At 40.3% G+C, this 24379-nt stretch overlaps 5 protein-coding genes across 5 annotated transcripts; 3 read left to right on the forward strand and 2 right to left on the reverse strand.

Moving 5' to 3' along the window:
- The first annotated feature begins 1959 nt into the window (after positions 1-1959).
- On the forward strand, positions 1960-3652 carry LOC121056011. The gene has a single exon (XM_040529651.1). It carries the CDS (start codon positions 2108-2110, stop codon positions 3092-3094), a length of 987 nt encoding a protein of 328 aa, XP_040385585.1. The 5' UTR covers positions 1960-2107; the 3' UTR covers positions 3095-3652.
- A 4170-nt stretch (positions 3653-7822) lies between these two features.
- Positions 7823-11511, forward strand: LOC102707731 (dihydroceramide fatty acyl 2-hydroxylase FAH2-like). The gene is made up of 7 exons (XM_006664161.3): positions 7823-7950; positions 9242-9310; positions 9735-9827; positions 9905-10101; positions 10196-10301; positions 10596-10742; positions 10839-11511. Exons 2-7 carry the CDS (start codon positions 9260-9262, stop codon positions 10959-10961), a joined length of 717 nt encoding a protein of 238 aa, XP_006664224.1. The 5' UTR covers positions 7823-7950; positions 9242-9259; the 3' UTR covers positions 10962-11511.
- Positions 11512-12839: 1328 nt separating this feature from the next.
- Positions 12840-17013, forward strand: LOC102708015 (methionine aminopeptidase 2B-like). The gene is made up of 13 exons (XM_006664162.3): positions 12840-12874; positions 13073-13168; positions 13500-13641; positions 13770-13806; positions 13884-13991; positions 14215-14314; positions 14404-14549; positions 14624-14715; positions 15409-15503; positions 15881-15977; positions 16071-16214; positions 16391-16608; positions 16692-17013. The coding sequence occupies exons 2-13, from the start codon at positions 13094-13096 to the stop codon at positions 16800-16802; spliced, it is 1365 nt and encodes a 454-aa protein (XP_006664225.1). The 5' UTR covers positions 12840-12874; positions 13073-13093; the 3' UTR covers positions 16803-17013.
- Positions 17014-17566: 553 nt separating this feature from the next.
- On the reverse strand, positions 17567-18235 carry LOC102708295 (thaumatin-like protein). Its single transcript, XM_006664163.3, has one exon. It carries the CDS (start codon positions 18175-18177, stop codon positions 17641-17643), a length of 537 nt encoding a protein of 178 aa, XP_006664226.2. The 5' UTR covers positions 18178-18235; the 3' UTR covers positions 17567-17640.
- Positions 18236-21224: 2989 nt separating this feature from the next.
- On the reverse strand, positions 21225-21978 carry LOC102708575 (thaumatin-like protein). The gene has a single exon (XM_040529656.1). The coding sequence runs from the start codon at positions 21907-21909 to the stop codon at positions 21379-21381; it is 531 nt and encodes a 176-aa protein (XP_040385590.1). The 5' UTR covers positions 21910-21978; the 3' UTR covers positions 21225-21378.
- Positions 21979-24379: the final 2401 nt, after the last annotated feature.

The raw sequence follows: 24379 nt of genomic DNA on the forward strand, positions 1-24379 counted from the left end.
TTTGTAAATATAAATTTAAAGTTGGTCTTTTATGTTTCATTGTAGATTATTTTCCGACGTTTGTGTAAGATCATAAGCATGATTAATATTTTCTGATGAACAATTGGCTTGCGATTTGGTTTATAAATTGAATTTGGTTTGGAAACAATTAAGGTGTTGGTGCGAGTGTGTGTAACTAATGTGAGTCAGATTGCGATATCTGTGCTCGGAGACGGTTGGTTTGTCTCTAGTTGTGCAGGTGACTTGAGGTCAATATCGGCCAATGGCGGTGTGATCGTGACTAGGCTCAGTGAGGAGCTGAGGTCCGGACGATCGAGGATGCCAGGTGAGGATATTGAATACGAGTTGGCACATGGTGGAGCAACACCATGTGGGATGGAATCGTAACGGGCTACACATGTTGTGTGTGTAAGCGCCGGAAAAATCGGGAAGTAAATCGGATCAAAACTGGATGAGAAAAGGAAAGGAATTTGCTTCGGACACTGTAGCAGCGTCGGATACTGTAGCGCACGATACTGTAGCAACCGGATTACTGTAGCGCGCGGCACTGTAGCAACCGGATCGGATTACTGTAGCGCGGCGGGTACTGTAGCACAGCTGATTTTGGCATGTTGGATTTGATTAGGAAAAATAAGAGATGAGTCATATTAGTATAAGGAGTCCTACTCCTATTTGGTGATAGACTTTTCGATATAAATAGAGACCGAGGGGTATGCCCCCGGTGTGCTTTTGTGAGACTTAGTTGTTGATTCTAGATCGACGATTTTGATAGGAGTGCTGTTGGTGCACTTTGTAAATACCAGTTGATGCAATAAAGTCAAGATCATTCAATCTACGTTTTCGACTTTCATCTACTGGTGATTTTTTGGATTCCGACGATCCGATCGACGTCATAGGAGTGGCGCGATTCGATGATCTGCTCGGCGGCACATGAGCGGCGCGATCAAGGTAGCGGCGACACAGGAGCGACGTGATCAAGGTAGCAAGTCTTCGTCAATTTCTTCGACAGAGGTAATCCTTTATTCCGCGAAAGATTTTTGGGTTTTGTTTTTCCCTACCATTCACCCCCCTCTGGTAGGTTTGTTTGATCTTGTTCGATCCTACAGTTTAATTTTAGATCCCTAAGAAACACATATACAAAAAATTTTAACTATAAATTGTTATTTAATCTTTAATAAGCTATTTCGCTTACGTTAAATTTGAGCAAAACTGTAAAGAAAATGATCTACCCGTACACTAATTTTCAATGTACAGAACTAGGATAACAACCTACCTCCTACCTCAAAGTAGTAGCAACATGAAGTAGAGACCAAAATGGTAGTACGAGGAAGAAAAGACCAAAATAATATGCATTAATATTATATTTATTCTATATTAGACTATGTTGATGTTAATAAATTTGAATACATATATAAAATATATAGATTTATTTATGTATGAATATAGCTAGAATTAAAACATGTTAAATATAAAACTGATGGGGGTATAAAATGAGCATCGGTAAGAAGAGGGTAGAGTGTATTGATTTGGTTTTTTATTTACAGATTAATAATAGGTAAGAATACCGAAGTTGATTTATTTTTAGACAAAATATAAACTATCAAGTGTGTTTTCTTCATTTCTATTTATGCTTAAAAACTAAATTTTAAATTTTTAATCTTAAATTTTAAGTTGATTTTAAGAGTTTTTTTTACCGAGTTTATTTTCTAGCATTGACTTTAGATCGTTAAGAATACATATATAAAAGTTCTATTGATAAATTATTTTTTATTTGTAAATATATCGTTTGCCAATCACCCATTAGAGTTTGGTTTAACTTGGAAGGGTGAAGTGTAAATAAATTATGTAAAAGAAACGAAGATTAAAAGAAAGAAGTAAAAAAAAAAAAAAAGAAGTCGTCTTCTTCCTTGGTTTCTTCACCGAGCTCACCACAAACGTCCAATGTCCAAACCAAACCGCTCGCCTTATTAAATTCTCTTCTTCAAAACCAAAACCATTTCCCCACTTCCGCTCGGCTTCAACTTCAGCCCCAACCACAAAGACGACAGCTTTCTCCTGCCTGGTGGTGCACGCCGGCGCGGGAGCTTGCCTCCTATGCTCGCCGGCGATGCCCAGCCCGCTGAAGCGCCCCATCCCCGGCCGCCTCGCCCGCCTCCTCGCCTCCCTCCGCCCGCCGGCACGCGCGGGCCCACTCCCCGTCCAGACCGGCTTCCCGACCTCCCTCGCCGACCTCGTCGTCAAGAACCATGACCGCCTCAAGAAGCCCAGGCGCCGCCACCGACCGACCGCCGCCGCCGCCCCCGTCGAGCCGACGCCGCCGCAGCAGCCTAGGCGCGAGGGCGTGGTGTCGCCTGTCCGGGACAAGGCCTGCGGCGTCGCCGTTAGGCTACGGCCGGAGTTGCTCGGTGTCGGCGCCGGCGCGGCGCTCGCGCTCCTGGTGATCTGGAGCAGGTGGTTGGTGGCCGCGGTCACCGTCGCCTCGCTGTCGCTGTTCTGGATCGAGTCGGTCAGGTCGTCCCCCTCCCGCCGCCGGCCACCGCCACGGCCTCTCGCGGCGGAGACCGCCACTGAGCTGCCCGATTCTTGCGGCCGCGGCGCTGTCTCGCCGATCCGGGAGGTGGAGTCGTCGGCGGCGACGCCAAGGTTGAGCTTCGCCGACTCCGACAAGGGCAGCGAGGTTTCCATTTCCGTCTCTGTCTCCTCCATTCGGACCGACGAGCGGAGCGAGCTCGACGGCGGCGATTCGACGAGCCATCCCACCAGGAGGAAGGAGAAGAGGAGGTGGCTGAGGAAGCTGATCGCTAAGAAGAGGAACAGCGAGAAGCCCAAGGAGGAGAAGGAATCCTCGTTGGTCTCCTCCCACGGCGAGCTCAACCAGCCCGACGCCGCCGGCCTGGTTGTCGGCAACGCCGCTGAGCAGCCAGAAGCCGAGCAGCAGCAGTCACCGGCGGAAGGTCCACGAGGAGGCGCATTGTCCCTGGCGGCGGTCGTGCTCGTAGGCCTCGTCGCCGGAAAGCTCCCGGCGGTGGCGGTGACCGTGCTCTGCGCCGTGTTCTTCAGCTCAGTGGAGAGAAGAGCTCACCAGCTAGCTTAGTGATGATGAACTGATCCGAGTGACTATCAATCACCTCAGATTTCTTCAGAAATCAAGAATCCGCTCGAAACCGAGGGAAACTGGCGCAAATTCAGATCAAGTTTGTTTGTTTGTTGTAAATTTAGAGGCCAAAAGAAAAAGGAAAACACAGAATCAAATGTATACAAGTACATCTCTTCTCTTCTTGTTCGTTCGTCCAAGTGTTTTTGCAAATCACATTCCTTCTTTACTCTGAATAAGAAGTGAAATGGTGGTGTTCTTGCTTGATGATTAGCTGACTGATTTGGTTATGTCCGGTTGACCAGCGCATTCCTCATTGTGCTCCACACAAGAACAGTTCCATGACAGTGATCTTGCACTGGAAGTCTTAAACAAACCGGATTGATAACTACGTCTTGTGTGATCATTTTCTTTTGTGGCCACATATTAGTATACTAGGACCACTGCTGCCAGAATTCAGGAGCGGTGGTGATGAACAGCTTTGCTTCTTCAGTGTAGGAGTAGTGTGGTTTTGTGCAGATTGTGCAGAATGCACCAGCAGAAGTGGCATGTGCATACATTGGGCTGGTTGAGTGAACCTTGCTTTGGTCTTTGATCATGTCATCTTGGCGCCTCTCATCTTCTGCTTCTTGTCATATTAACAGTTTCTAAAATTTTACACCTCCATCTTTTCATTCTGCTTTTGTTTATAAGCTAAAATTTTAATTTTCAACCTTAAATTTAGAGTGGATTTTGTGGTTTTCTTTATCGAAGTTTATTTTTCAGTCTTAACTTTTAAATCATAAGAACACGTATATAAAAATTGTATTCACAAATTTCGTTTGCAAATATATCGTTTGGTTTTTTTAAATGAATGTCAAACAATCATCTCCTTAATTTTAAAGTTAATTTTGAGTTCTTTTAATAAGTGGCTTTTATACCTATAATTTTTTTTTTGATTCCTCATGGCGAACGATTGGCTCTAGCTAAGGAAGGTACGATTCTGCTAAGTTCAATTCGATGAAAATCCCTCCGTACTGGAATCAATTCTGTTATCAGGGTACATGCACAATGCATATCCTATTCAACAGACTTTATATCCAATCCCTAATGTCCAATCAGGACAATAGTACTATTTGTGACACAGTTTATCACATAACTACGGAATATGATCCAAAACCCTACTTTACCTGCCAGCCAAAATCACTTTCTTGAGATTTTATCAACATTTTAAACCCTGTCCCAATCTTCTGCATAAAAAAAACAAAGATTATCCATTTTCGCGTGCAATCAGGGGCGAAGCTGCCTGTATCGCCCCTCAGAAAAAAAAATTAAGTAGAGTTTATTAATTTTCACCATATATGTATTTCTTCGATCTAAATTCAAGCATCCGTAGTAGTCTAAATCTAGTCCAAAGCACTGAAAAAGAAATGAGTGTCACCTCTCTATTTCGCTCTAGCTCTGCTGTGCGTGCAATCACCTATTATTGGTTTTAAAAGGAATCCCCTGCCATTTGGACAAATTAGCGAGCTGGTTAACAAACACATTAGTTTTCTCAATCAATCATTCATGACAGCATCCTGGAAGAAACCTTGGCGTTTAACATGTGCGTGTATCATTTGTGCAGTAGCAACAGCAGGTTCTGGTTCAGGTTCAGTTCAGGCCCAGCAGGTAATGATTAACCTCTGAGGAGATAATTGTGACACCTTTAATTTGACAAATGGAAGCCAAAATGTTTTGAACGTTTAGATCTTGAGAGGCAAGGAAATCGACGTTCTGTGGTGTGTGGCTATGGTTCTGTCTGTGTCGGTGAGAAGTCTGTTTGTAAGATGGTGGGAAAAGAATTCTTCAGTTCTGTGTTGTGAACTTTGCTGTGATTATGCTTGTCAGTGGTTGGCTTTGCTCAGAGTTTAGACAATCTTCTACCAACCTGTCCCAGGATCTGACACTAGCAGTGTTTTGTTGTGCATGCACATGCATTTCTAGACAGAAAAATGTCACTGTGTAAATTGTAACTAAGGCCCCGTTTAAGTTCTAAAAATTTTCAGAAGAGAGGTTACATTAACATGTATGATTATATATTTAAAGTATTAAACATAGTTTAATTATAAAACAAATTTCATATTTCGCCTACAAACCGCGAGACGAATCTTTTGAGTTTAATTAATCCATTATTAGTATATGTTGGTACTGTATCACTTATGGCTAATAATGTACTTAATTAGGCTCAAAAGATTCGACTCACGATTTTCCCCATAACTGTGTAATTAGTTTTAATGTTTATGTATATTTAATGCTTTATTTAAGTGTCTAAAGATTCGATGTGATATTTTTGAGAAAAGTTTTTTAAACTAAACAGGGCCTAAGCATGCAATTTCAGTGTGTAGAAATGTAAATCTCACTGTCCTGTTGTGCTGTTGCTTTCCCAGAATCGGTGCTCCTGTTTTTCCACTTGCTAAAGCACGTTTCTGCACAGGCTCCTGGTGGTGATGATTTTCGCAGATAAAGATAATTCGAGAGATATGATAGAAACAAAAGGTTCAGATATTGAGAAAAAGTGAACAGGTTCGGGTTCAGGTTCAGAATTATTCAGTTCATGCGTTGTTGTTTGTCATTGACTGCATGTCTCTCTCTCTCTGTCAGCTTTGGTTCTCTCTTTGCAAGGAAATGGAAGAACAAGAGAAGGAACGGGTATTATTCACTTGATTTGTGATCTTCTCATGTTAGACAGCTATTGGCTTAAGATAGTCCAAATTTCTGATATGGAGACTGGAGTCTGGAGTAGCTTGTTCCAAGAAATTGCATGCAGCCTTCCAAATCCTGGTCTTTCTGCTGGAATCTGCAATAATTCCATTCACAAAATACTGCTATCCAAATTCTGTTGAGTTATTCTAATGCGTGTGAGATCTTGTAGCTAACTTAAGTTTGCGTTTAGACTTTTAACGATTGTCTGAGTAGGTGGCACAGAAGAGTTTGGGCCAAGACATATGCCAAATTGGGCCTCAATTGAGCCCAGATAATACCACGACGGCCCAAACAGTTGTGTTTAGTACAGAAACTGATTGAATCCAGCAAAGGATATGAGATCACAAGACAACATTTCGGCTGCGCTAAATTCAGCAAAGTACATATCACACTCTCCAAATTTTGACCTTGTTGGATAACTTATTTCAAGAATAGACCGTGACAAAACATGCGTAACCTTTTGCCAATATCGAAAAAAATTCTCCATGCAATGCTCTACTCAGTTTAGCTACAACTGTTACTACTTTCAGTTGCATCATGTACCTATATGACACAGTGCACCTTATGAAATCATGCAAAGAGATGCCTACCTGGGGTAGACAATATTCCCCGTGATTATACCCTTTTCTTCTCTGATTGAAATTTCGTGATGCCAATGCCTGATGCTGCTCGTGACACTTTCTAAAAAGTCTGGATATTAGGAAATGACCCAATATCAATTAAATAGATAGAAGTGAGGCTTCGAATTCAGCCTGAATAGCCCACCACCTTATGGAGCTATTCTTATGCTTTTCTATGTTCACGGAGATCTTATCCTAACCTCACTCTGTCTTCCGCAACGCTTCTAGGGAAGCCATATGTGTTTGAAGGGCCTGGCTGGACTATCGACAGCATCATGAGAAGTCACTTGGGCGTTGGCTTGAAGACACCGAATGGAAAATAATTTTAAACTCTCAAGGATATATATCTGGATTATGGGGCTTCTACAGTATTTGCGTCATGTGTTATTGTTTCAATTTACTAATCTGAAAAAACCAAACGGTATATTTACAAACGAAAAATAATTTATGAATAAATCTTTTATATACGTATTCAGTGATATAAAATCTCATATTGAAAAATAAACTTTGATATAAAACCATTAAATCAACTCCAAATTGAAGGCTAAAAATTTAAATTTTAGTTTATAAGCATAAGTATAAACGAAAAGATAGTTGTTAGGTGATAGTAGTTATATTAAATGTATTGTCACTTTGATTAATGAGCCATCATGTTCTTTGGTTATTGGATAAGTTATGTCAAGTGTGCAGTATATTGTATTTTAGTTATAGAAGATGACTCTTATGACTGATCTCAAACAAAATAAAAGAGCAATTCTCATGCGTAGTGCTGCATGCCAATGTTGCTTTATCGTCCTTTTTGATCTACTGAAAATGGTTTTCTTTATCTTTCCCTTTTGTTCTTGCAAACACCTGGGTGCAGCTAGACTAAGGCTGCGTTCGTTTGGGAGGCTGTAAGTTATTTTACCCCGCACGGAAAACATAGTAATAGATTAATACATGATTAATTAATTATTAATTAATAAAAAAATATATAATAGATTAATATGATTTTTTAAAACAACTTTCCTATAAATTTTTTTTATAAAAAATACATCGCTTAGCAGTTCAGAAAGCATGCACGCGAAAAACAAGAGATATAAGTTAACTTAGTGGGGAGCCGAACGCGGCCTAAGACTCCTATCTAGAGCAGTAAACTCAAAACAAAAAGGCATGAACACAATTTTCCTGTATGCTGATTGGCAATCCTCACAAATTATTTTAATCTCTGCTGGCAGCTAGCAAAAGAAAGAGTGAAATCTGTTATCAAAACTAAACAGCAAGGTGAAGGTTGGAGCAGAGTGAAAATGACACTGGAAATTGAGGGAGTAATCTACAAAAAGCACTAATCAATCAGAGTAGTATAAACTTGTCCCCCCTTCACTCCTTCCTCGGGTGGCGGCCATCACTGAGCTCCAGTGAGCTGAGCTCCCAACCACCGCAAGCAGCAGCATTTGCACGAGTTCTCCGTCAGAAAGAAGAGCAGGCAGGCATCACCGCTCCTCAGCTCACCTCGCCGCCGGCAGTCGACAGGTGAGAGTTGGCAGTGGCACGCACACTACTTGCCATCGCCGGCCTTCTTTTCTTGCCCGAATTGCCCCATTTCTTGATTCTGGAAGCTTGCTTAGGGTCGAGCTAACCTTGGATCCATGCAAAACTGGAGCTTTCCTCCAAGATTGTGCTCTGGTTAGTTCGGCAGATTGTCTGATGTTTTGGTTAGAAACACCTAGTCTGAAGTTAAGTAAAGTTTCAGTTTTCAGATTCTACCTAAAAGAAAAGGTTTATCAGGTTCTGCACTTCAGTCCTTTCTCTACTACAACTCCAGTAAGATGCTCCGAGTAATTAATCTACACTGGAATAAAGATGAGACAAGCATTGCTACTGCCATTTCAGTTAGGTCAATGCAACGATGCTTCAACAATCTCTGCCATTTCTTTACATGCTTGCTTACTGGATTATTTTTTTTAGCCAACTGTTTGGACAGGTGATAAAGAGATCACTCTCATTTCCTTTTCTTTTTTTTTCTCCTAAAGTAGACATATCAAAAGCTTCTTATAGGTATTGGTGATTAAGCCCCATCTGCATCTGGCAAGTTAAGCACCCCCATTTTCTTGGATTCCAGTGGGGATGCCCTACACACATGTGGCTCTGTGAGCTGTGGTTCCTTTGTATTCTTGCAGAAATTGATTAGAACATGCAGTGTACAAAAATCCTGTGCCATGTGCTCTTGTCTGTGAACAGGATTGTTCTGATTTGATCACATCTTTTTCGTATGAGCGGACCAGATCGACTTGGATCATCTCATCATTCCAGTATGTGGTGCTCTGGTACACCTTGAGATGAAGGACTAAAACTGGCACCATTGGGCATGCTTTTGGGTCACAGAATCTTTGTAGAATAGGCAATAGTAATCTCATGCTGTCATGAGAAGCTTTTGTTAAATGGCTAATCGGCTGAGAATTATACTGAAAGTAGGTAATAGTTGAATACCATAAGAGTTTTTTGTATCCTATTTTCCAATATATGTGTAAACATGGTGATGTGGCTTACTGGCTTCACTTGAGGATTAGTCAAACTTCCCAGCATGGAAAAAAAAGACACAAAATGACAAAAGTAGTACAAACTACAAATATCCCAATCACACTGTTTTACTCCCGACATGTTTTTGTTATGTGATTTTCTGGCTTAAAGTGCATTTCCTGTCATTTACTCATGCCGCATTTCCTTTTTTATATATACATGATACCCTTATCCTCCTGTTTCTTTCTTTTTTTTAAATACACAATACCCTTATGCTTACTTTTTAAGTTTTGGTTATCTGCAGTAATCATTGTTGAACAAAATGGTTGCAGAGGCTTTCACAGTAGATTTGAATAAACCTCTTGTATTTCAGGTAATGTGACTTGGTATCTTTGTAATTGTTCATCGGTTCTGAAAGTCTAGTGCCCACCATAGTATTGTTCCATGCGTTTCGTTCATTATTTTCCTTTGTTTATGCTGTACGTTTTTTGGGCAACGTTTGCCATATTTTGTAACAAAGTTTTTCTGTATTGGTGAGTTTTCGAAAGGAAAAAGTTAACACATGTCAAACTGGCTAGAGTAGATTCTGTTCATGCCACCAAGATGTGTAAATCACATGTTTGTAAAAAAAATTTTGTCATCACAATGAAGTGATGAACCCAAATTGTGATGTTCTCAACTTACTTGATTTCTGCACAATTAGTTATTACCAGTCCTTTACTGCTGACTTCTCTCAGTTGAAAGTCTAGGCCTACTATTTGGGTATTATTTCCAACTATTTGGGTTTAATTTTCTAGGTTGGGCATCTAGGGGATCAGTACCAGGAATGGGTTCACCAGCCAATTGTTAGCAAGGAGGGGCCAAGACTTTTTGGCAATGATGCCTTAGAGGTATTGATTCTGTTTATTGCACTTCTCGTATTCAGAATTTTGGACATGGTATCCTGATAAAACAGCTTGTTTTTCAGTTCTTAACACGCACGGAGTGGTGGGCAATTCCTCTTATCTGGTTGCCTGTGGTGTGCTGGTGCCTAAGCAAATCAGTCCAAACGGGTCACACACTTTCAGAAGTGGCTCTGATGGTTGTGTTTGGAATTTGCCTATGGACATTGATCGAGTATATAATGCATCGATTCCTCTTCCACATAAATACTAAAAGTTACTGGTACGTCGTGCTGCCGAACTATTGTTCAATTCATATTTATATCTGATGAATTAAACATTGTCTAATCACTGCCAATTAATCTGATACGTGGCAGGGCAAACACAGCACACTATCTTCTTCATGGAATTCATCACAAGCACCCGACTGATGGGCTGCGACTTGTCTTTCCACCCGCTGCTGCAGCTATATTGTGCTTTCCGGTGATCAGAGCTTCCTCATAGATTAGATGAACATTGCTCATTGCTGTAGTGAAAGTTAACATGCCCAGCAACTTAGCGTTGGATTCACATTTGCCTCTACTGCCTGCCTTCCAACCCATTTTTCAAGCTATTCGGAGTGGCTTATTTCTACATGAACTTTTGCTAGGTCCTTCAGACCAATTGGGATCCCTGTTGTAGGGCTGTGAAATAAAGTAGTTAGCTTTCATATGGAGATTTTTTTTTATTGTGTTCTAATCAATTTGATCTGAGTTGCATTTGTTGTTGGTCATCCAGTTCTGGAATCTAATCAGGCTCATTACTACTCCAACCACAACTCATGGCGTGTTTGGAGGTGGCCTTTTGGGCTATGTGATGTATGACTGCACGCACTACTATCTGCATCATGGGCAGCCATCATCTGACCCAGGAAAACACCTCAAGGTGCTTATCAGATTCAGTTATGTTGATTTATCTATCAAAACCACAGCATCTCGTTGACTATATGCTCAACATTTTCTTCTTTCTGCTGTACCTCAGAAATACCATCTGAACCATCACTTCAGAATCCAAAACAAGGGGTTCGGAATAACATCGACGCTATGGGATCATGTGTTTGGTACATTGCCCTCGGCAAAAATCATTGACAAGAAGAGCTATTGACTTGGACTGCATTTGCAGAGCCAAAAAATCTTGTTCAGGTGTTCTAGATTGATTACTCTTGCAGTATGCAGAGTTTCGATGAGTGATGACAGATAGACCTGATGGATGATGAAGCACAAACTCTATCCAATTTTGGTTTCTCATTCTCTGAAGATGAGATGAACTAAAGATCCAACATGGCTCGCAAATGTCATCGAAATTTTCCCCTCTGTTGCTCTGGCCCTCAAAGAATAGTGCATGATGATTCATGTGCAATCATTCTAATCAGTAGAATCCATGAGGTTGGCTATGCATGATAAGAAAACCTGTTAGATGAATATGTCTGAATGTATTAAGGTTTCGTACTAAAATTTTTTGGCCTCTGGTTTAGTCATGTATTGTGATTTTGAAACAAGTATTGGTTGCTTGATATCGCAACCTGCCAACCTTCCTTCATGTGAAAATTTTATTACCAACAGCAACTTTAGTGGATGAGGAAACAACAAAAAGATGATGTTGCGATGATGCATGCATAGGGGGCAATAAGAGATGGCCTTTATTTGGGCTATGATAAAAAGACCACTAAAGGCTCCAAAGGATATATACCTCCAATCCTATTCCATCTGCTATTCGACGTCATTGTCTGTCTTGTTTTAGAAGGGTAGAAAATACTTTGTCTTCTCTTCTCTTCTCTTCTCTTACCGAGGTTGCACCGCCTATTAGAGCATACGTAACGTCACCATGGCGACGGGTGTCTGCTTTGCTCCGTCGAGGCAAATGAATTTAGATCATCACTAACATCATTTTCTAACATCATTTTCTAAGAGCATCTTCAAAATTTTGAGTGTTAATATTTAACTTTTCAAAAGCTTGTATTAGGTTCATCTTAAAAAAATATGTATTAGAAACATATATTTTTATCTAAATTTAGGATACAAGTAAGCTAATTTAGACATGTATAAATATTAGGAATGGATTTGGTAAATATTAGAGGATATATTTTCTAACCCAATTTTCAAGATTCAGTTTTAGAGATTAATTCTAGACATCTCATGAAGATGCACTAAACCAGTCATAACACATTTGCTAATTAATTCTTTTTTGGCCCATGTATGTATTCAGTCAACACTGCAACCGATTAGCGGTTCTATAATTTTGTAATTGATGTTCAAAAAATTAGTTGGTTTATAAATAATAGAATATCTTATTACTAATAATACTATAAAATTATCTCAATATTTTTTAATACAGTGTTTAATTTCTAGATAAATATTGAAATTAAAGCTTATTATTATCATTATTATCTATGTTTTATACTAGTAGAAGTTACTTAAGTTGTCCTAAATTAAACTTATCTAAGTTTAACAAATTTTACCATATTACCAGCACCAGGTGAGGAAGGAAGAATAAGGCCATATTTAGTTCCCAAAATTTTTTTTAAAAACATCGCATCGAATCTTTGGACACCTAAATAAAAAATTAAATATACATAAACATTAAAAACTAATTACACAGTTATGTGGGAAATCGTGAGACGAAATCTTTTTAGCCTAATTAGAACATGGTTAGCCATAAGTGCTACAGTAATCAACATATGCTAATGATAGATTAATTAGACTCAAAAGGTTCGTCTCGTGGTTTTCAGGCGGAATCTGATATTTGTTTTATAATTAGACTGCGTTTAATATGTGTTTAAAAACTTGATGTGATGTTTTTTTAACTAAACAGGGCCTAAAGAGGGTAACGTGGGTTAATGGAGGCCATAAATAAAATGCAGCGGCTGAGATTGGAGTCGAGGCCAACTCTCGTCTCCAGCCCTAGCGGATTCTTTCTTTCTTTCTTTCTTTCTTTCTTCTTCTTCTCTCCGTGCTCTCCTCTCCTCTTCCGCCGCCGCCCGCGCCCACCTCCCGCGACCAGGGGCGCCGTCGTCCTCGGTGAGCATCCATCCATCCATCCATCCGTCCTCTTTTCTCATCCCTCTCTATCCACGCGCTCTACCTTTTTTTCCTCATCTCTCTCTGGAATCTGCGTCATGAACCAACCCTAGATAGATAGGTTGTTTTCTGGATCTAGCTTAATTTGCCCTAATCATGTCCCCTTCCTTTTTTTTTTTTGTGATCGCTCAACTTTAGGAGCTTTACGAATATACAAGTATGGCTGCCGTCTCCCCTGACGCGGTGACCAAGGAGATGGAGGTGTTATCTGTTGAACAAAATCCACAAGCCAAAGTAAGCCTCCTTAATCCTACTTATTGTAGAGGTGGATGATGATGAAGGGACTCATGTTTAGTTTGATGTTTGCTCATTTATTATTGGCTCATGCTCATACTTACTTTCACACTTATGTTCATAGTTTGTCTCAATCTATCACTATAGAGACCATGCCTAGCCTTTCATTGTTTAGGGTTTATGTAATTGCAATTACAGCTAGTAATGGCACCCTACTATGGTTCCTAGGAGGGCTGGACCTCTCCAAACTTCTGAAAATTTGCCCCTGCATTGCTGTCTTCGGATTTTTCGTTTAAAGTAACCGACACCCTCTCTTTTTTTTTCCCTGTAGAATGTGGTTAATGCTGAAACACATGCGACCTCATCAAAAGACAGCAAAGTTGCAGATAGCAATGGATCTCATTCGTCACCACCAGAAGATGATGATGATGATGAAGCACAAGGAGATGGTCCATCTCAAGATGGAGGATCAGGTGACTATTATGCCTTGGAAGGATCTCATTTCTGAGTTCCCTCATCTAAAGTTGAAGCTTTTTGAAATTCTATTTAGCATTTGCCATGGGATTAATTAACAGTTTCCTTCGAAACCTGTATTCTGCAGAAGCTGCAAAGAAGAAAAAGAAGAAAAGCAAATCCAAGTATGCTCTATTGTTCAAGTAAACCATTAATCTCCTTGTTATGTTTTACGACTGACCATGCTTTGTGTCTTCTGTAGAAAGAAGAAAGGCCCTCCTCAGCAGACTGACCCTCCATCAATTCCTATAGATGAACTTTTCCCTTCAGGAGATTTTCCTGAGGGTGAAATCCAACAATATAAGGATGAGTAAGTACACCACTATCTGTCCAACATTAGGAAGAAAGGAGACCTTTTCTTTTCATACTTTTACCTTGCCATCTTGAGCAAAATTTCATGAAGATCATTCTCACCTCATTGACATTTCCCTTTTCATTTTTACTTCTAGATGCAAACTCTATGAATCGGTACTATGAAATTATAGTGAGTGTGTTTTCATAAAGTAATCTGATATCGCCCTATTGCTCCTCAGTAACTTATGGAGAACAACTAGCGAGGAAAAGAGGGAACTGGAACGGCTACAAAAGCCAATGTACAATGCTGTACGCCGAGCAGCAGAAGTTCATAGACAGGTACAAAACACACCGATCTCTTTCACTGTTTGCAGCTATCTTTTGAATCTAGTCCTTTTTTTTACAATGCCACAATACATTTTCTATAGGTCCGGAAGCATATGAGGAGCATTTTGAAGCCTGGCATGCTAATGATTGATCTATGTGAAACTTTGGAAAATATGGTTAGGAAACTTATCAAGGAGAATGGACTGCAAGCTGGTATTGCCTTTCCAACAGGGTGTTCCTTGAATTGGTATGGTATTCTCTACAGTACATCTTTTCATTCTACATTCCTTCATTAATTGATGGGGAATATGCAATGCATAGGGTTGCAGCTCACTGGACGCCAAATTCTGGCGATAAAACTGTACTACAATATGATGATGTAATGAAGCTGGATTTTGGGACACACATAGATGGTATGTTTATTATTTTTCTTTCTTCGATCCCTTCTATTGCTGTTTGCGATGATATTTTATTTGGGTTTCTTACAAGAGAGAATTCCCTGTATGCCACTGAAATTATACCTGGTTCCTTCTATGCCATGCAAACAATCAAACTTCCCTCTATGCCATTCACTTAATTTTTTCTTCCTTACATGCCCCTGCCGTTAACTTTTCCATCCAAAAACTAAAATGGTTTTAAATCTCTAAAAAAAATTAAACAAGTAAACAAAGTGACAGAAAATATCTGAAAAATTCTAAGTAGGGAAATTGATATTTTTCAAATTTTCAATTCTATGTTGCGGGTCATTTCAAATTTATCCGAAAATATGAATTTTTAAATTTTATTCGAAAATATCAATTTTCAATTCTGCTATCTTAATTTCAAATTTTATTCGAAAATACTAATTTTTAATTCTATGTTTCGAGTCATTTGGCATAGAAGGAACGTAAGCAAAATAAGTTAACGGAGTTGGATGGAAAACTTAACCCCAATGACACGTAAGGAAGAAAAAATTAAGTGAATGGCATAGAGGGAAGTTTGATTTTTTGCATGGCATAGAAGGAACTGGGTATAATTTTAGTGGCATACAGGAAATTCTCTCTTCTTACAAGTATACACCTGGACCATTCCAAACTGCAAAAACTAACTTGATATTGTGATATCAGGATACATCGTTGATTGTGCATTCACTGTTGCATTCAATCCCATGTTTGATCCATTGCTTCAAGCATCAAAAGATGCCACTAATACTGGAGTCAAGGTAATTTTCTACATTTCTTGTGCATTTTTCTGGAAGCTGATTATGAAAAGTCAATGCACTCAGATACTATATAAAACTTGAATGATGTTACTCTGTGCATGATATTTTCATGTAGGCGCTCTGCTTTATGTGAGAATGAGTGAATCACTTTTCTTAAAGCGACACGCTCATAGTCATAGGTGTTCAATACTTCAATGGAATAGAAAACATTTGTCTTAGTTGGCTTCATAGCATAATTTATCTTATTTATTTATTTATTTACCTGGGCTGATTTTAGTTTCCTCTCTGCTTTGATCTTATAGATGCGACTATTTATTTTTTTAAATTTATTTTCTCCTGTAATGCCATCAGTGTGTTTTTTCATCCCTTTATTTTAGGAAGCTGGAATTGATGCACGGCTATGTGATGTTGGTGCAGCAATCCAAGAAGTCATGGAGTCGTACGAGGTTGAAATTAATGGAAAAGTTTTCCAAAGTGTGTGCTAATTCGTAATTTTCCCAATCTATGCTCATAATAATATAAGGTGATATATTGACAATGCAATTGACATTTCTGCTTTTGTGGCAGTAAAAAGTGTGCGGAACCTGAACGGGCACAGCATTGGGCCATACCAAATTCATGCTGGGAAATCAGTTCCCATTGTGAAAGGTGGAGAGCAAACAAAAATGGAGGAGGGAGAATTTTATGCCATTGAAACTTTTGGTTCGACAGGTATATGCCTCTCTAGTTTGAACATAGACCTAAACCTGTCGCACTTTACTAGTTTCTGAAAGCCATTTCCTTATATTACTAGTGTAACCATCCTTGGCTGAACAACGGATGTTTGTTGTCCCCAGTAGACTTGTTCAAGTTTCTTCTACATTTATTGAGTGTGGTCATGTTTGCAGGAAAGGGATTTGTAAGGGAGGACTTAGAATGCAGTCATTACATGAAGAACTTTGATGTTGGGCATGTACCATTGAGGGTAGCAAAGGCTAAGCAACTACTTGGAACAATTAACAACAATTTTGGAACACTTGCATTTTGTCGTCGGTACTTGGACCGCCTTGGCGAGACCAAGTATCTCATGGCGCTGAAAAATTTATGTGATGTTGGTATTGTTCAGGTACGGCAGAGCTCAATTTCTAGTCGAACGTCTGAACTTGGCCATGCTTATGGTTTACTCATAGTTTTCTGCTATTATTGCAGCCGTATCCTCCATTGTGTGACGTGAGGGGAAGCTATGTGTCACAATTTGAGCACACCATTTTACTCCGTCCAACTTGCAAGGAAGTCATATCCAGAGGCGACGACTACTGATTGCTTCTGTAGCTTCTCATGTACCGGTTGTTTGTGAGTTCATTGTGTACCATTCAGGGCAACCCGTGTACTTTCATACTCATACTGTGTATGGATCATACATATGTCGTCAGAATCATCAGATAAATAATGCGGAGACGTTTTTCAATTCCCATTTTGTTTACACGAACTCCTCATCATGTGCCATCTTTGTTGAAACTTTGATGTGTGTCAAAATTGGTCTTGATTGAGATGGAAGATCATTATTAATCCCTTGACCGTATCGTGGGTCTCAGATCGACTACGACATTAGCGTACCTGTTTGCCGGACCACAATTGCAGCTGTTTACTTTGTGGTTGATTTCATCTCTCCAACTGTGGTTTTTCATGCTTCTCTTTGAATCTCATCTTGGATTAAGCAGCCTTTTATGCACATGTTTTAATACTTGTCTTTCAAAGTAGTATAATTCTGCCCGTCTCTATTGGACTAATTGGGCCGTATTTGCAATTACGCCCCAAATGTGAATATTGCTTCACTGCTAGTAGTAGTAATCAAGCTTACAAGCTGCAAATCACAAGTTTTATCTATGAACAGCTGCGTTTATATATGCTTGGTCGATTACACGTGCCCACCTTCATCCATGGACAATCAATCACGTTCGTTTTATTCATCGTCAACTTTTTATTAATTAATTATTACATAATAATAATAATAATAATGATGATGATAATAATAATAATAATAATAATAATAATAATAATAATAATAATAATAATAATAATAATTCCCTAGTCAGCAGCTAGCTAGATAATACGTGCACGCATGCAGTAGCTAGCAAGCTGCATGAGGTCATCAGTACTAAGGGCAGAAGACGACTTGGTAGTTGCTGTTGCCGTTGCAGGCGTGGACCTTGGAGTTGTCGCTGGGGAACTGGAAGGCGTCGCCGCAGCTCCTCTCCCTGCAGGTGACGCCCACGCCGGAGCTGCAGGAGAAGCTCATCCCCACGTTGAACCCGTCGATCACCGACAGGTTGTAGAAGTCCTGCCTGCCGCCGCCGCCCAGCGTGAACTCCGCCAGCGTCATCGGCGGCCTCCCGGACAGGCTGCACGACAGCGCGCCGCCGCAGTCGCCGGTCGCGCAGCTTCCCCTGCCGGCGCCGTCGAAGCTGCACCCCGTGCGGCCCCACACCCTGCCGGAGCTGGTGCCGGCGGGCACGTTGACGGTCCACGTCTGCCCCGGGTTCAGCTGCACGCCGCCGCCCACCGGCGTCGCCGCCGGCCACACCGTGAACGAGCACCGGTTGGTGATGGTGAAGGTGGCCGCGTTGGCCCCGGCCGCCAGGGTCGCCACGAGGACGACGGCGAGCACCGACGAAGAGGCGGCCGGAGACGCCATTGTTTGCAGTTTGTGAAGAGAGCTAGCTAAGCTTTGCTTTCGATCGATGCGTGTGCAAAGAAAATGCAGGGGAATGAGTATTATTTATAGATGCAATGCATGCATATATGATATATGGCATATTAATTGTTCAAAGATATCTACATTTTTAATTTAATATGTATAGTTGTAGTTGCTGACCGATCTGGAGGAATTAAGAGAATATTTCAAACATGCATGAATTTTTTTTTGAAGTAAAACATGCATGAATTAATACCATTAATTGGATATTAATATTAATTCTGGATAAGGAACTAGCTAGGAAGAGTTATTATACTCCTGGAGTATGTATAGTGTTCTCTTTCCGCATGGGCGAGCATGTATCGATCTATATATCGTCCCTTTGTAGTATTGTGCACGTTACTGTCAAAAATCTGTGGAAATAAGTTGCAACAAGCTACCAAGATGTGATCTATCGATATCTATGCACGTTTTCTTTGCTGGAAAGGATGAAATTAATTAATTCGATCGAATCAACTCATGTATATATAATACATGAGCCATCGATCTCTTTTGTTTCAATTAAATAATTAAGGAGAACATTGAACATATATATTTAATTGTACATGCACGTTAATTACTTAATTCGACCATGTAGCATCGAGTGGCTACTACATACATATTGATTATTAACATATAAAGATCTAAGTAAAGATATAGAATTTGTGTGACTGCATATCTAATGGTACTACTATTCTTCGAACGAAGACTAGTCAACCGGTCATCCTACGTACGTGGTTATCCCTCTCAACCAGCTAGCTATCCATATACGACCAGATTGTTTGTCCTTTTCGTTATTAATTTGTCCACTACCATTGACTCGATCTGCCCTTTTTGGAAGATAGAGGTGTCCATCTTTTGGTTTAGGGAAGGGATAAACCAAACTATATATTCGCAAACGAAGGATAATTTATAAATAAAAATTTTACATACGTGTTCTTCCAAATCTAGACAGAAAATATCAGCAAAATCTTCAAAATAATCGAAAATCTTCCATTCCAATGTAGCATCCTATGTTAGCCGAGCCGACAGTACCACCCTGGACAAGAAATGAGTGTTACTGAACTGAAACAAATATTGTTTATAATTTAACAAGAAATTTAGACTACACTAGTCTTAGAAGTAATAGAACTAAAATGATGGTTCTTCCCTATTTGCGTATTAACCAGAATTCCGAGGTCAATAAAGTGTACAACCACACAAAACATCCTCTTATAACATCCAGTTCTTTATCATGATTTAGATTGCCCCATCACAGCCTAAAGCAGTTATCCTAAGTTAGTGATAGATAGGGCATGTACTTAGGTGCCTAATGTTTCATAAACATAGTAGTGGAGAGATCAGTTGAATTTGATTTTTTTAACTTGTAGCCCTTTCAGAAAACTTTAACCATAAAGAGAGCAATAGACATTTTTGCTTGGTACCATGGTTATTGGCGCCAAGGTCCAGTGTCTCATCACCAAAGACATTGGCGCCAACAACCTCGATCCCTACGACTGATAAGTCATTGACATAAAGAAGGTCGGCGCCAAAGACATTAGCACCGATAACATATATGAAAAAAAAATTCAGAAAAACGATCTATATGTAAGAAATTTTTTTATAAATAGGTTCTCGGCATCAATATGACTGACGCCGAGGGCCTATTTGTAAACTTGTAAATATTTTTATGTATTAGTCCTTTTCTCTTTTTACAAATAGACCCTTGACACCAAAGACAAATTTACAATATATTGGTTGTATTCTATATTGGGGTGGAAGATGGACGATGGAGAACTTAACACAAAGGAATATCTTTCTTGCATGCATCTACCATGCCCTTCTCTCCCACAAGATCTACCACCTGCTCTTATGGGAGGAGGATGCAGATCTGAGTTGGGATTTTGGAGGAAGTGAGGGAATTTGGGAGAGAGGGGCTGCTGTTTCTTTGGGGCAGCCTATTGAAGTCTTGAAGGAGAAACCTAGATAAAAGATAAGAATAGGAGGTGAGGGGATTTTGGTGGGGGAGCAAAAAGTGAGCACAAGAGCTTGCCAAGGTGCCAATATGTTTCTATGCGTCTAGAGAAAATCTTTCCTCACGTTTTGACCTTATACACCAGGGAGAGTTGACACTTGGACATTGATTGTGTTGCATTTCCCTATGAAGTTAAAATAAGTGTAGAGAAAGTCATCTTTTTCTACTATTAGTCTTTACCCTACTTTACTTCCCTATAGTAGTGGCAACGGGAACTCGATCACTGATTTTCCGTAGTGAATTCACCCATTAGGGGATGTGGATGTGATTGATGTCTGCTACCCACGAGGAATCAAATGGGCTAAAACTCATCCCCATCGAGGATGACGGGGGCGGAGATGGTGCACCACTCTCCATCCCCGTTACCCGCGGTGATCCGTTTATATTGTTGAGGACTAAATATAGACTTTATTATAGCTTGGCCCAAAAAAATGAAACCCAATAACTATGATATATAAGGTCTAACCCTAGTCAGTCAACACTCTAGCACCAGGCACTGGCTCCGCTTGCTAACCGCCCACCCACCACGCCAACGCCCCGCCTCTCTCCGCCCGACCGCACGCCGTGCTTCTCTCCACCGGCCTTTGCCCGTTGACGGCGACGTCGATGCACGCTGCCCCCTACGCTGCTCGCCGCCTATGCCCGACCGCGCTCACCTGTGGCTTGTTGTGCGCCCACCCGCCCGCCTATGGATCGCCGACTGTACCCGACTGCCCACCACCTCACCTGAAGGTCCGCTCAACTCCGATGGTGACAAAGCATGGTGAATAGGGCCAGCGAAACCACGAGAAAAAAAATTTACCGTGGTGATCAGGGATGGGTTAAATATAAGCCTTGTTGTGATTGTTGGGTATGGGGACAGAGAAATTTTATCGCCGTGGGGACAGGGATGCAATGGTGCATGATCCCTGATAGTGAATTCCCCGTTGCTATCTCAGCTTCCCTACGTATTTATATATAACTCATAGGGGAACAATTTTAAGCGTAGGGAAAATGGTAATGTCCTACAGTGGTTTTATTTATCAATCGACTTTATTATTACATAATAATATTTCCCTAACCAGCAGCTAGCTATGATCATATATATGGCAGTAAAGCCAGTGCACCAAGCTGCATGCACGAGGAGTAGGTCATCGTCGTCATGACTACTAAGGGCAGAAGACGACTTGGTAGTTGCTGTTGCCGTTGCAGGAGCGCAGCTTGGAGTTGTCGTCGGGGAAGTGGTACGCGTCCAGGCAGTCCCTGACCCGGCAGGTGAGCGTCTCGCCGGAGCTGCAGGAGAAGCTCATGGGGACGTTGAACCCGTCGATCACCGACAGGTTGTAGTAGTCCTTGTCGCCGCCGAGCGTGAACTCCGCCAACGTCAGCGGCGGCCACCCGGAGAGGCTGCACGACAGCACGCCGCCGCAGTCGCCGGTGAGGCACCCCCCGCGGCCGGAGCCGTCGAAGGCGCAGCCAGTTCGGCCCCACACCCTGCCGGAGCTGGTGCCGGCGGGCACGTCGATGGTCCACGTCTGCCCCGGGTCCAGCTGCACGCCGCCGCCCACCGGAGTAGCCGCCGGCCACACCGTGAAGGGGCACTGGTTGGTGATGGTGAACGTGGCCGCGCTGGCCCCGGCGGCGAGGGTCGCCACGAGGACGACGGCGAGCACCGCGGAAGAGGCGGCCGGAGACGCCATTGTATATATGTGTGTTGTGTACGTACGTAGCTCGTTTCTTGCTTTACTACTAGTAATTTGCTTTAGGTGTGTTTGCAGCTTATTAAAAGAGGGATAATGCATGCGTACTTATATAGATGCATTATGGCATGGTGTTGAAAGATCTAGTTTATATAAAGATAATTGTTAAAAGGTTCTAGATAGATAAATTTCAAAGATACATGATGTTGCATTGTTGCAGGAGTCTGAGTCAATATTACCTTTTATAATATAAAGATGAATTCCCGTTCACGACCAGGCTTTACATATAATTGGGGTGATTATTTGATTTTTTATGGAAAAAACTAAACGACGTATTTATAAACAAAAAATAATATGTGAATAAATCTTTGAATAAATCTTTTGTATATGTATTTTTAGTGATCTAAAAACAAAGACTGAAAAATAAACTTTAATAAAAAACCCTAAAATCAACGTCAAATTGAAGGTTAAAATTTAATTTCGGCTTATAAGTATAAGCAAACGTGAAAAGACGTGGATGAATATGTGGTACAGATCAATCACGAGTTCGTCCACGAACTGTATCGTGTGCCTGGTTAATATAATCAGATGCATCACCTGAATTAATTTTGGGATTTGCTGGTGGGACAATTCCTATTTCGTCATGTTCCAAAGTATATATATATATATATATATATATATATATATATATATATATATATATATATATATGTATATAGTTTAATGTTATTAAATACAAATATGGTTTAATGTTCCAAATGTTAACGAGGATCTGCCTGCATGGTCGGTTATGGTCATCCCTAACAATTTCTAAGTTAACCTCTAGATTCTAGACATATTGACATTTAATTAATTTCAACTAGCTACATCATCAAAAGAAAACTCATGCATCTTCGAAGAATTCAAAGTAGAAGATCAGGTAAGAATAATTATATTTCGTCATATATATACTACTATTCAATCGCGTGTATATTGGAGTTCAGTGCATGTTCGAGAAAGCTAGAATATTTGTAAAAAGTGAGAAAGTCGGTCAACTAATCGTGTATTTGAGTAGTTCTTGAGAAAGAAATTTCTGTAGAACTTAGGCGCCCAGCCTGACTAATTGGACAACGACATACACTATATTATACTCTCTTCTTTCTTATCACGCTGTTGATTTTTTATATACGTTTGAATATTTGTTTTATTTAAAAGATTTATATAATTATTAATTATTTTTATATCATATCATTTATTGTTAAATGTACTTCTATGCATATATATAACTTTATATATTTCAAAAAAATTGAATAAAATAAATAGTCAAATATATATTAAAAAGTCAACGGTATCAAACATTTAGTGACGGACGTAGTATATCCATATGATACATATATATCGTCGTCAAGCACAGTAGGAGGATCTGACTAGACGATCTCATCTTTATATTAGTCTTATCTTTTCACTTCTATTTATACTTATAAATCGAAATTTGAATTTTTAACCTGACATTTGGAGTGGATCGATTTTGATATTTTTGTCATCATAGAGCTTATTTTCATTAAAATACATGTATATAAGTTCTATTCTCAAATATTTTTATTTATAAATATACCGTTTGGATTAGAAAAAGGCAAACAACAAGGGCCATGTGGAAGCTAGCCAGATTAATTAATTCAATAATCTTGCAGGTTAATTAATTGAACAGCTGAAAACACAAGCAAACAATGAATCCCAGCCCCGCTAGTTTGGGCTGGTTGATGGGCTTTTCTGCAGCAGATGTTCTTATGGGCCGATTAGAGAAAAGTAATTCGGCAGAAGCCCATGGATCAAATGGATCGGAGATAGGCCCATGTGCAAGCATGTCCATGAGCGTCCACCATGGACCATGCATCTTCAAGTCCCCACATGCAAAAGATTAAACTGATCAGGGCTCAACCTACACATTGCCAAGTCAGGTGAAAAAAAAAATAAAGTAGCTTATACAAGAAACAAAACTCCTAGGTGTTTTTATTAGAATAAGGTGTGAAGAATAATCTCTCCTATAGATACGATATGACATAAGAAGATTCATCATGTGCTACTCAAAGTTCACGAGAGTTTTCTTATGTAGCATTGGAGAGTTGTACTATTCTCTTGTACGTCACTAGTTAAACATTTTTCCCTTATATACGATTAACATCATCACAAGTGGTGGAAAGGCTGGGTACAAGACATCTGTCACTTTGTCATCCTTGATCATTTTCCTACGTTTCTCCTCTCTCAACAGATATAACCAATCAAACTTGGTGACCGTAGATGAGCATGTCAACCAACTGCCATTGATTCCTCTCTCTATAGTTGGGCATTGTTCTCTCTTCTCCCTGCAATCACTGAGCGAGCGAGTAATGAAATTTTGGTGGGGGAGCAAAAGGTGAATTGGCGCTAAAATTTTCACAGGAGCCTGCCAAGGTGCCAACATGTTTTTACCTGATAAACGAGGGATAGTTGA

The sequence above is a fragment of the Oryza brachyantha genome, chromosome 12, assembly GCF_000231095.2.
Source record: "Oryza brachyantha chromosome 12, ObraRS2, whole genome shotgun sequence".
NCBI classification, from domain to species: Eukaryota; Viridiplantae; Streptophyta; class Magnoliopsida; order Poales; family Poaceae; genus Oryza; species Oryza brachyantha.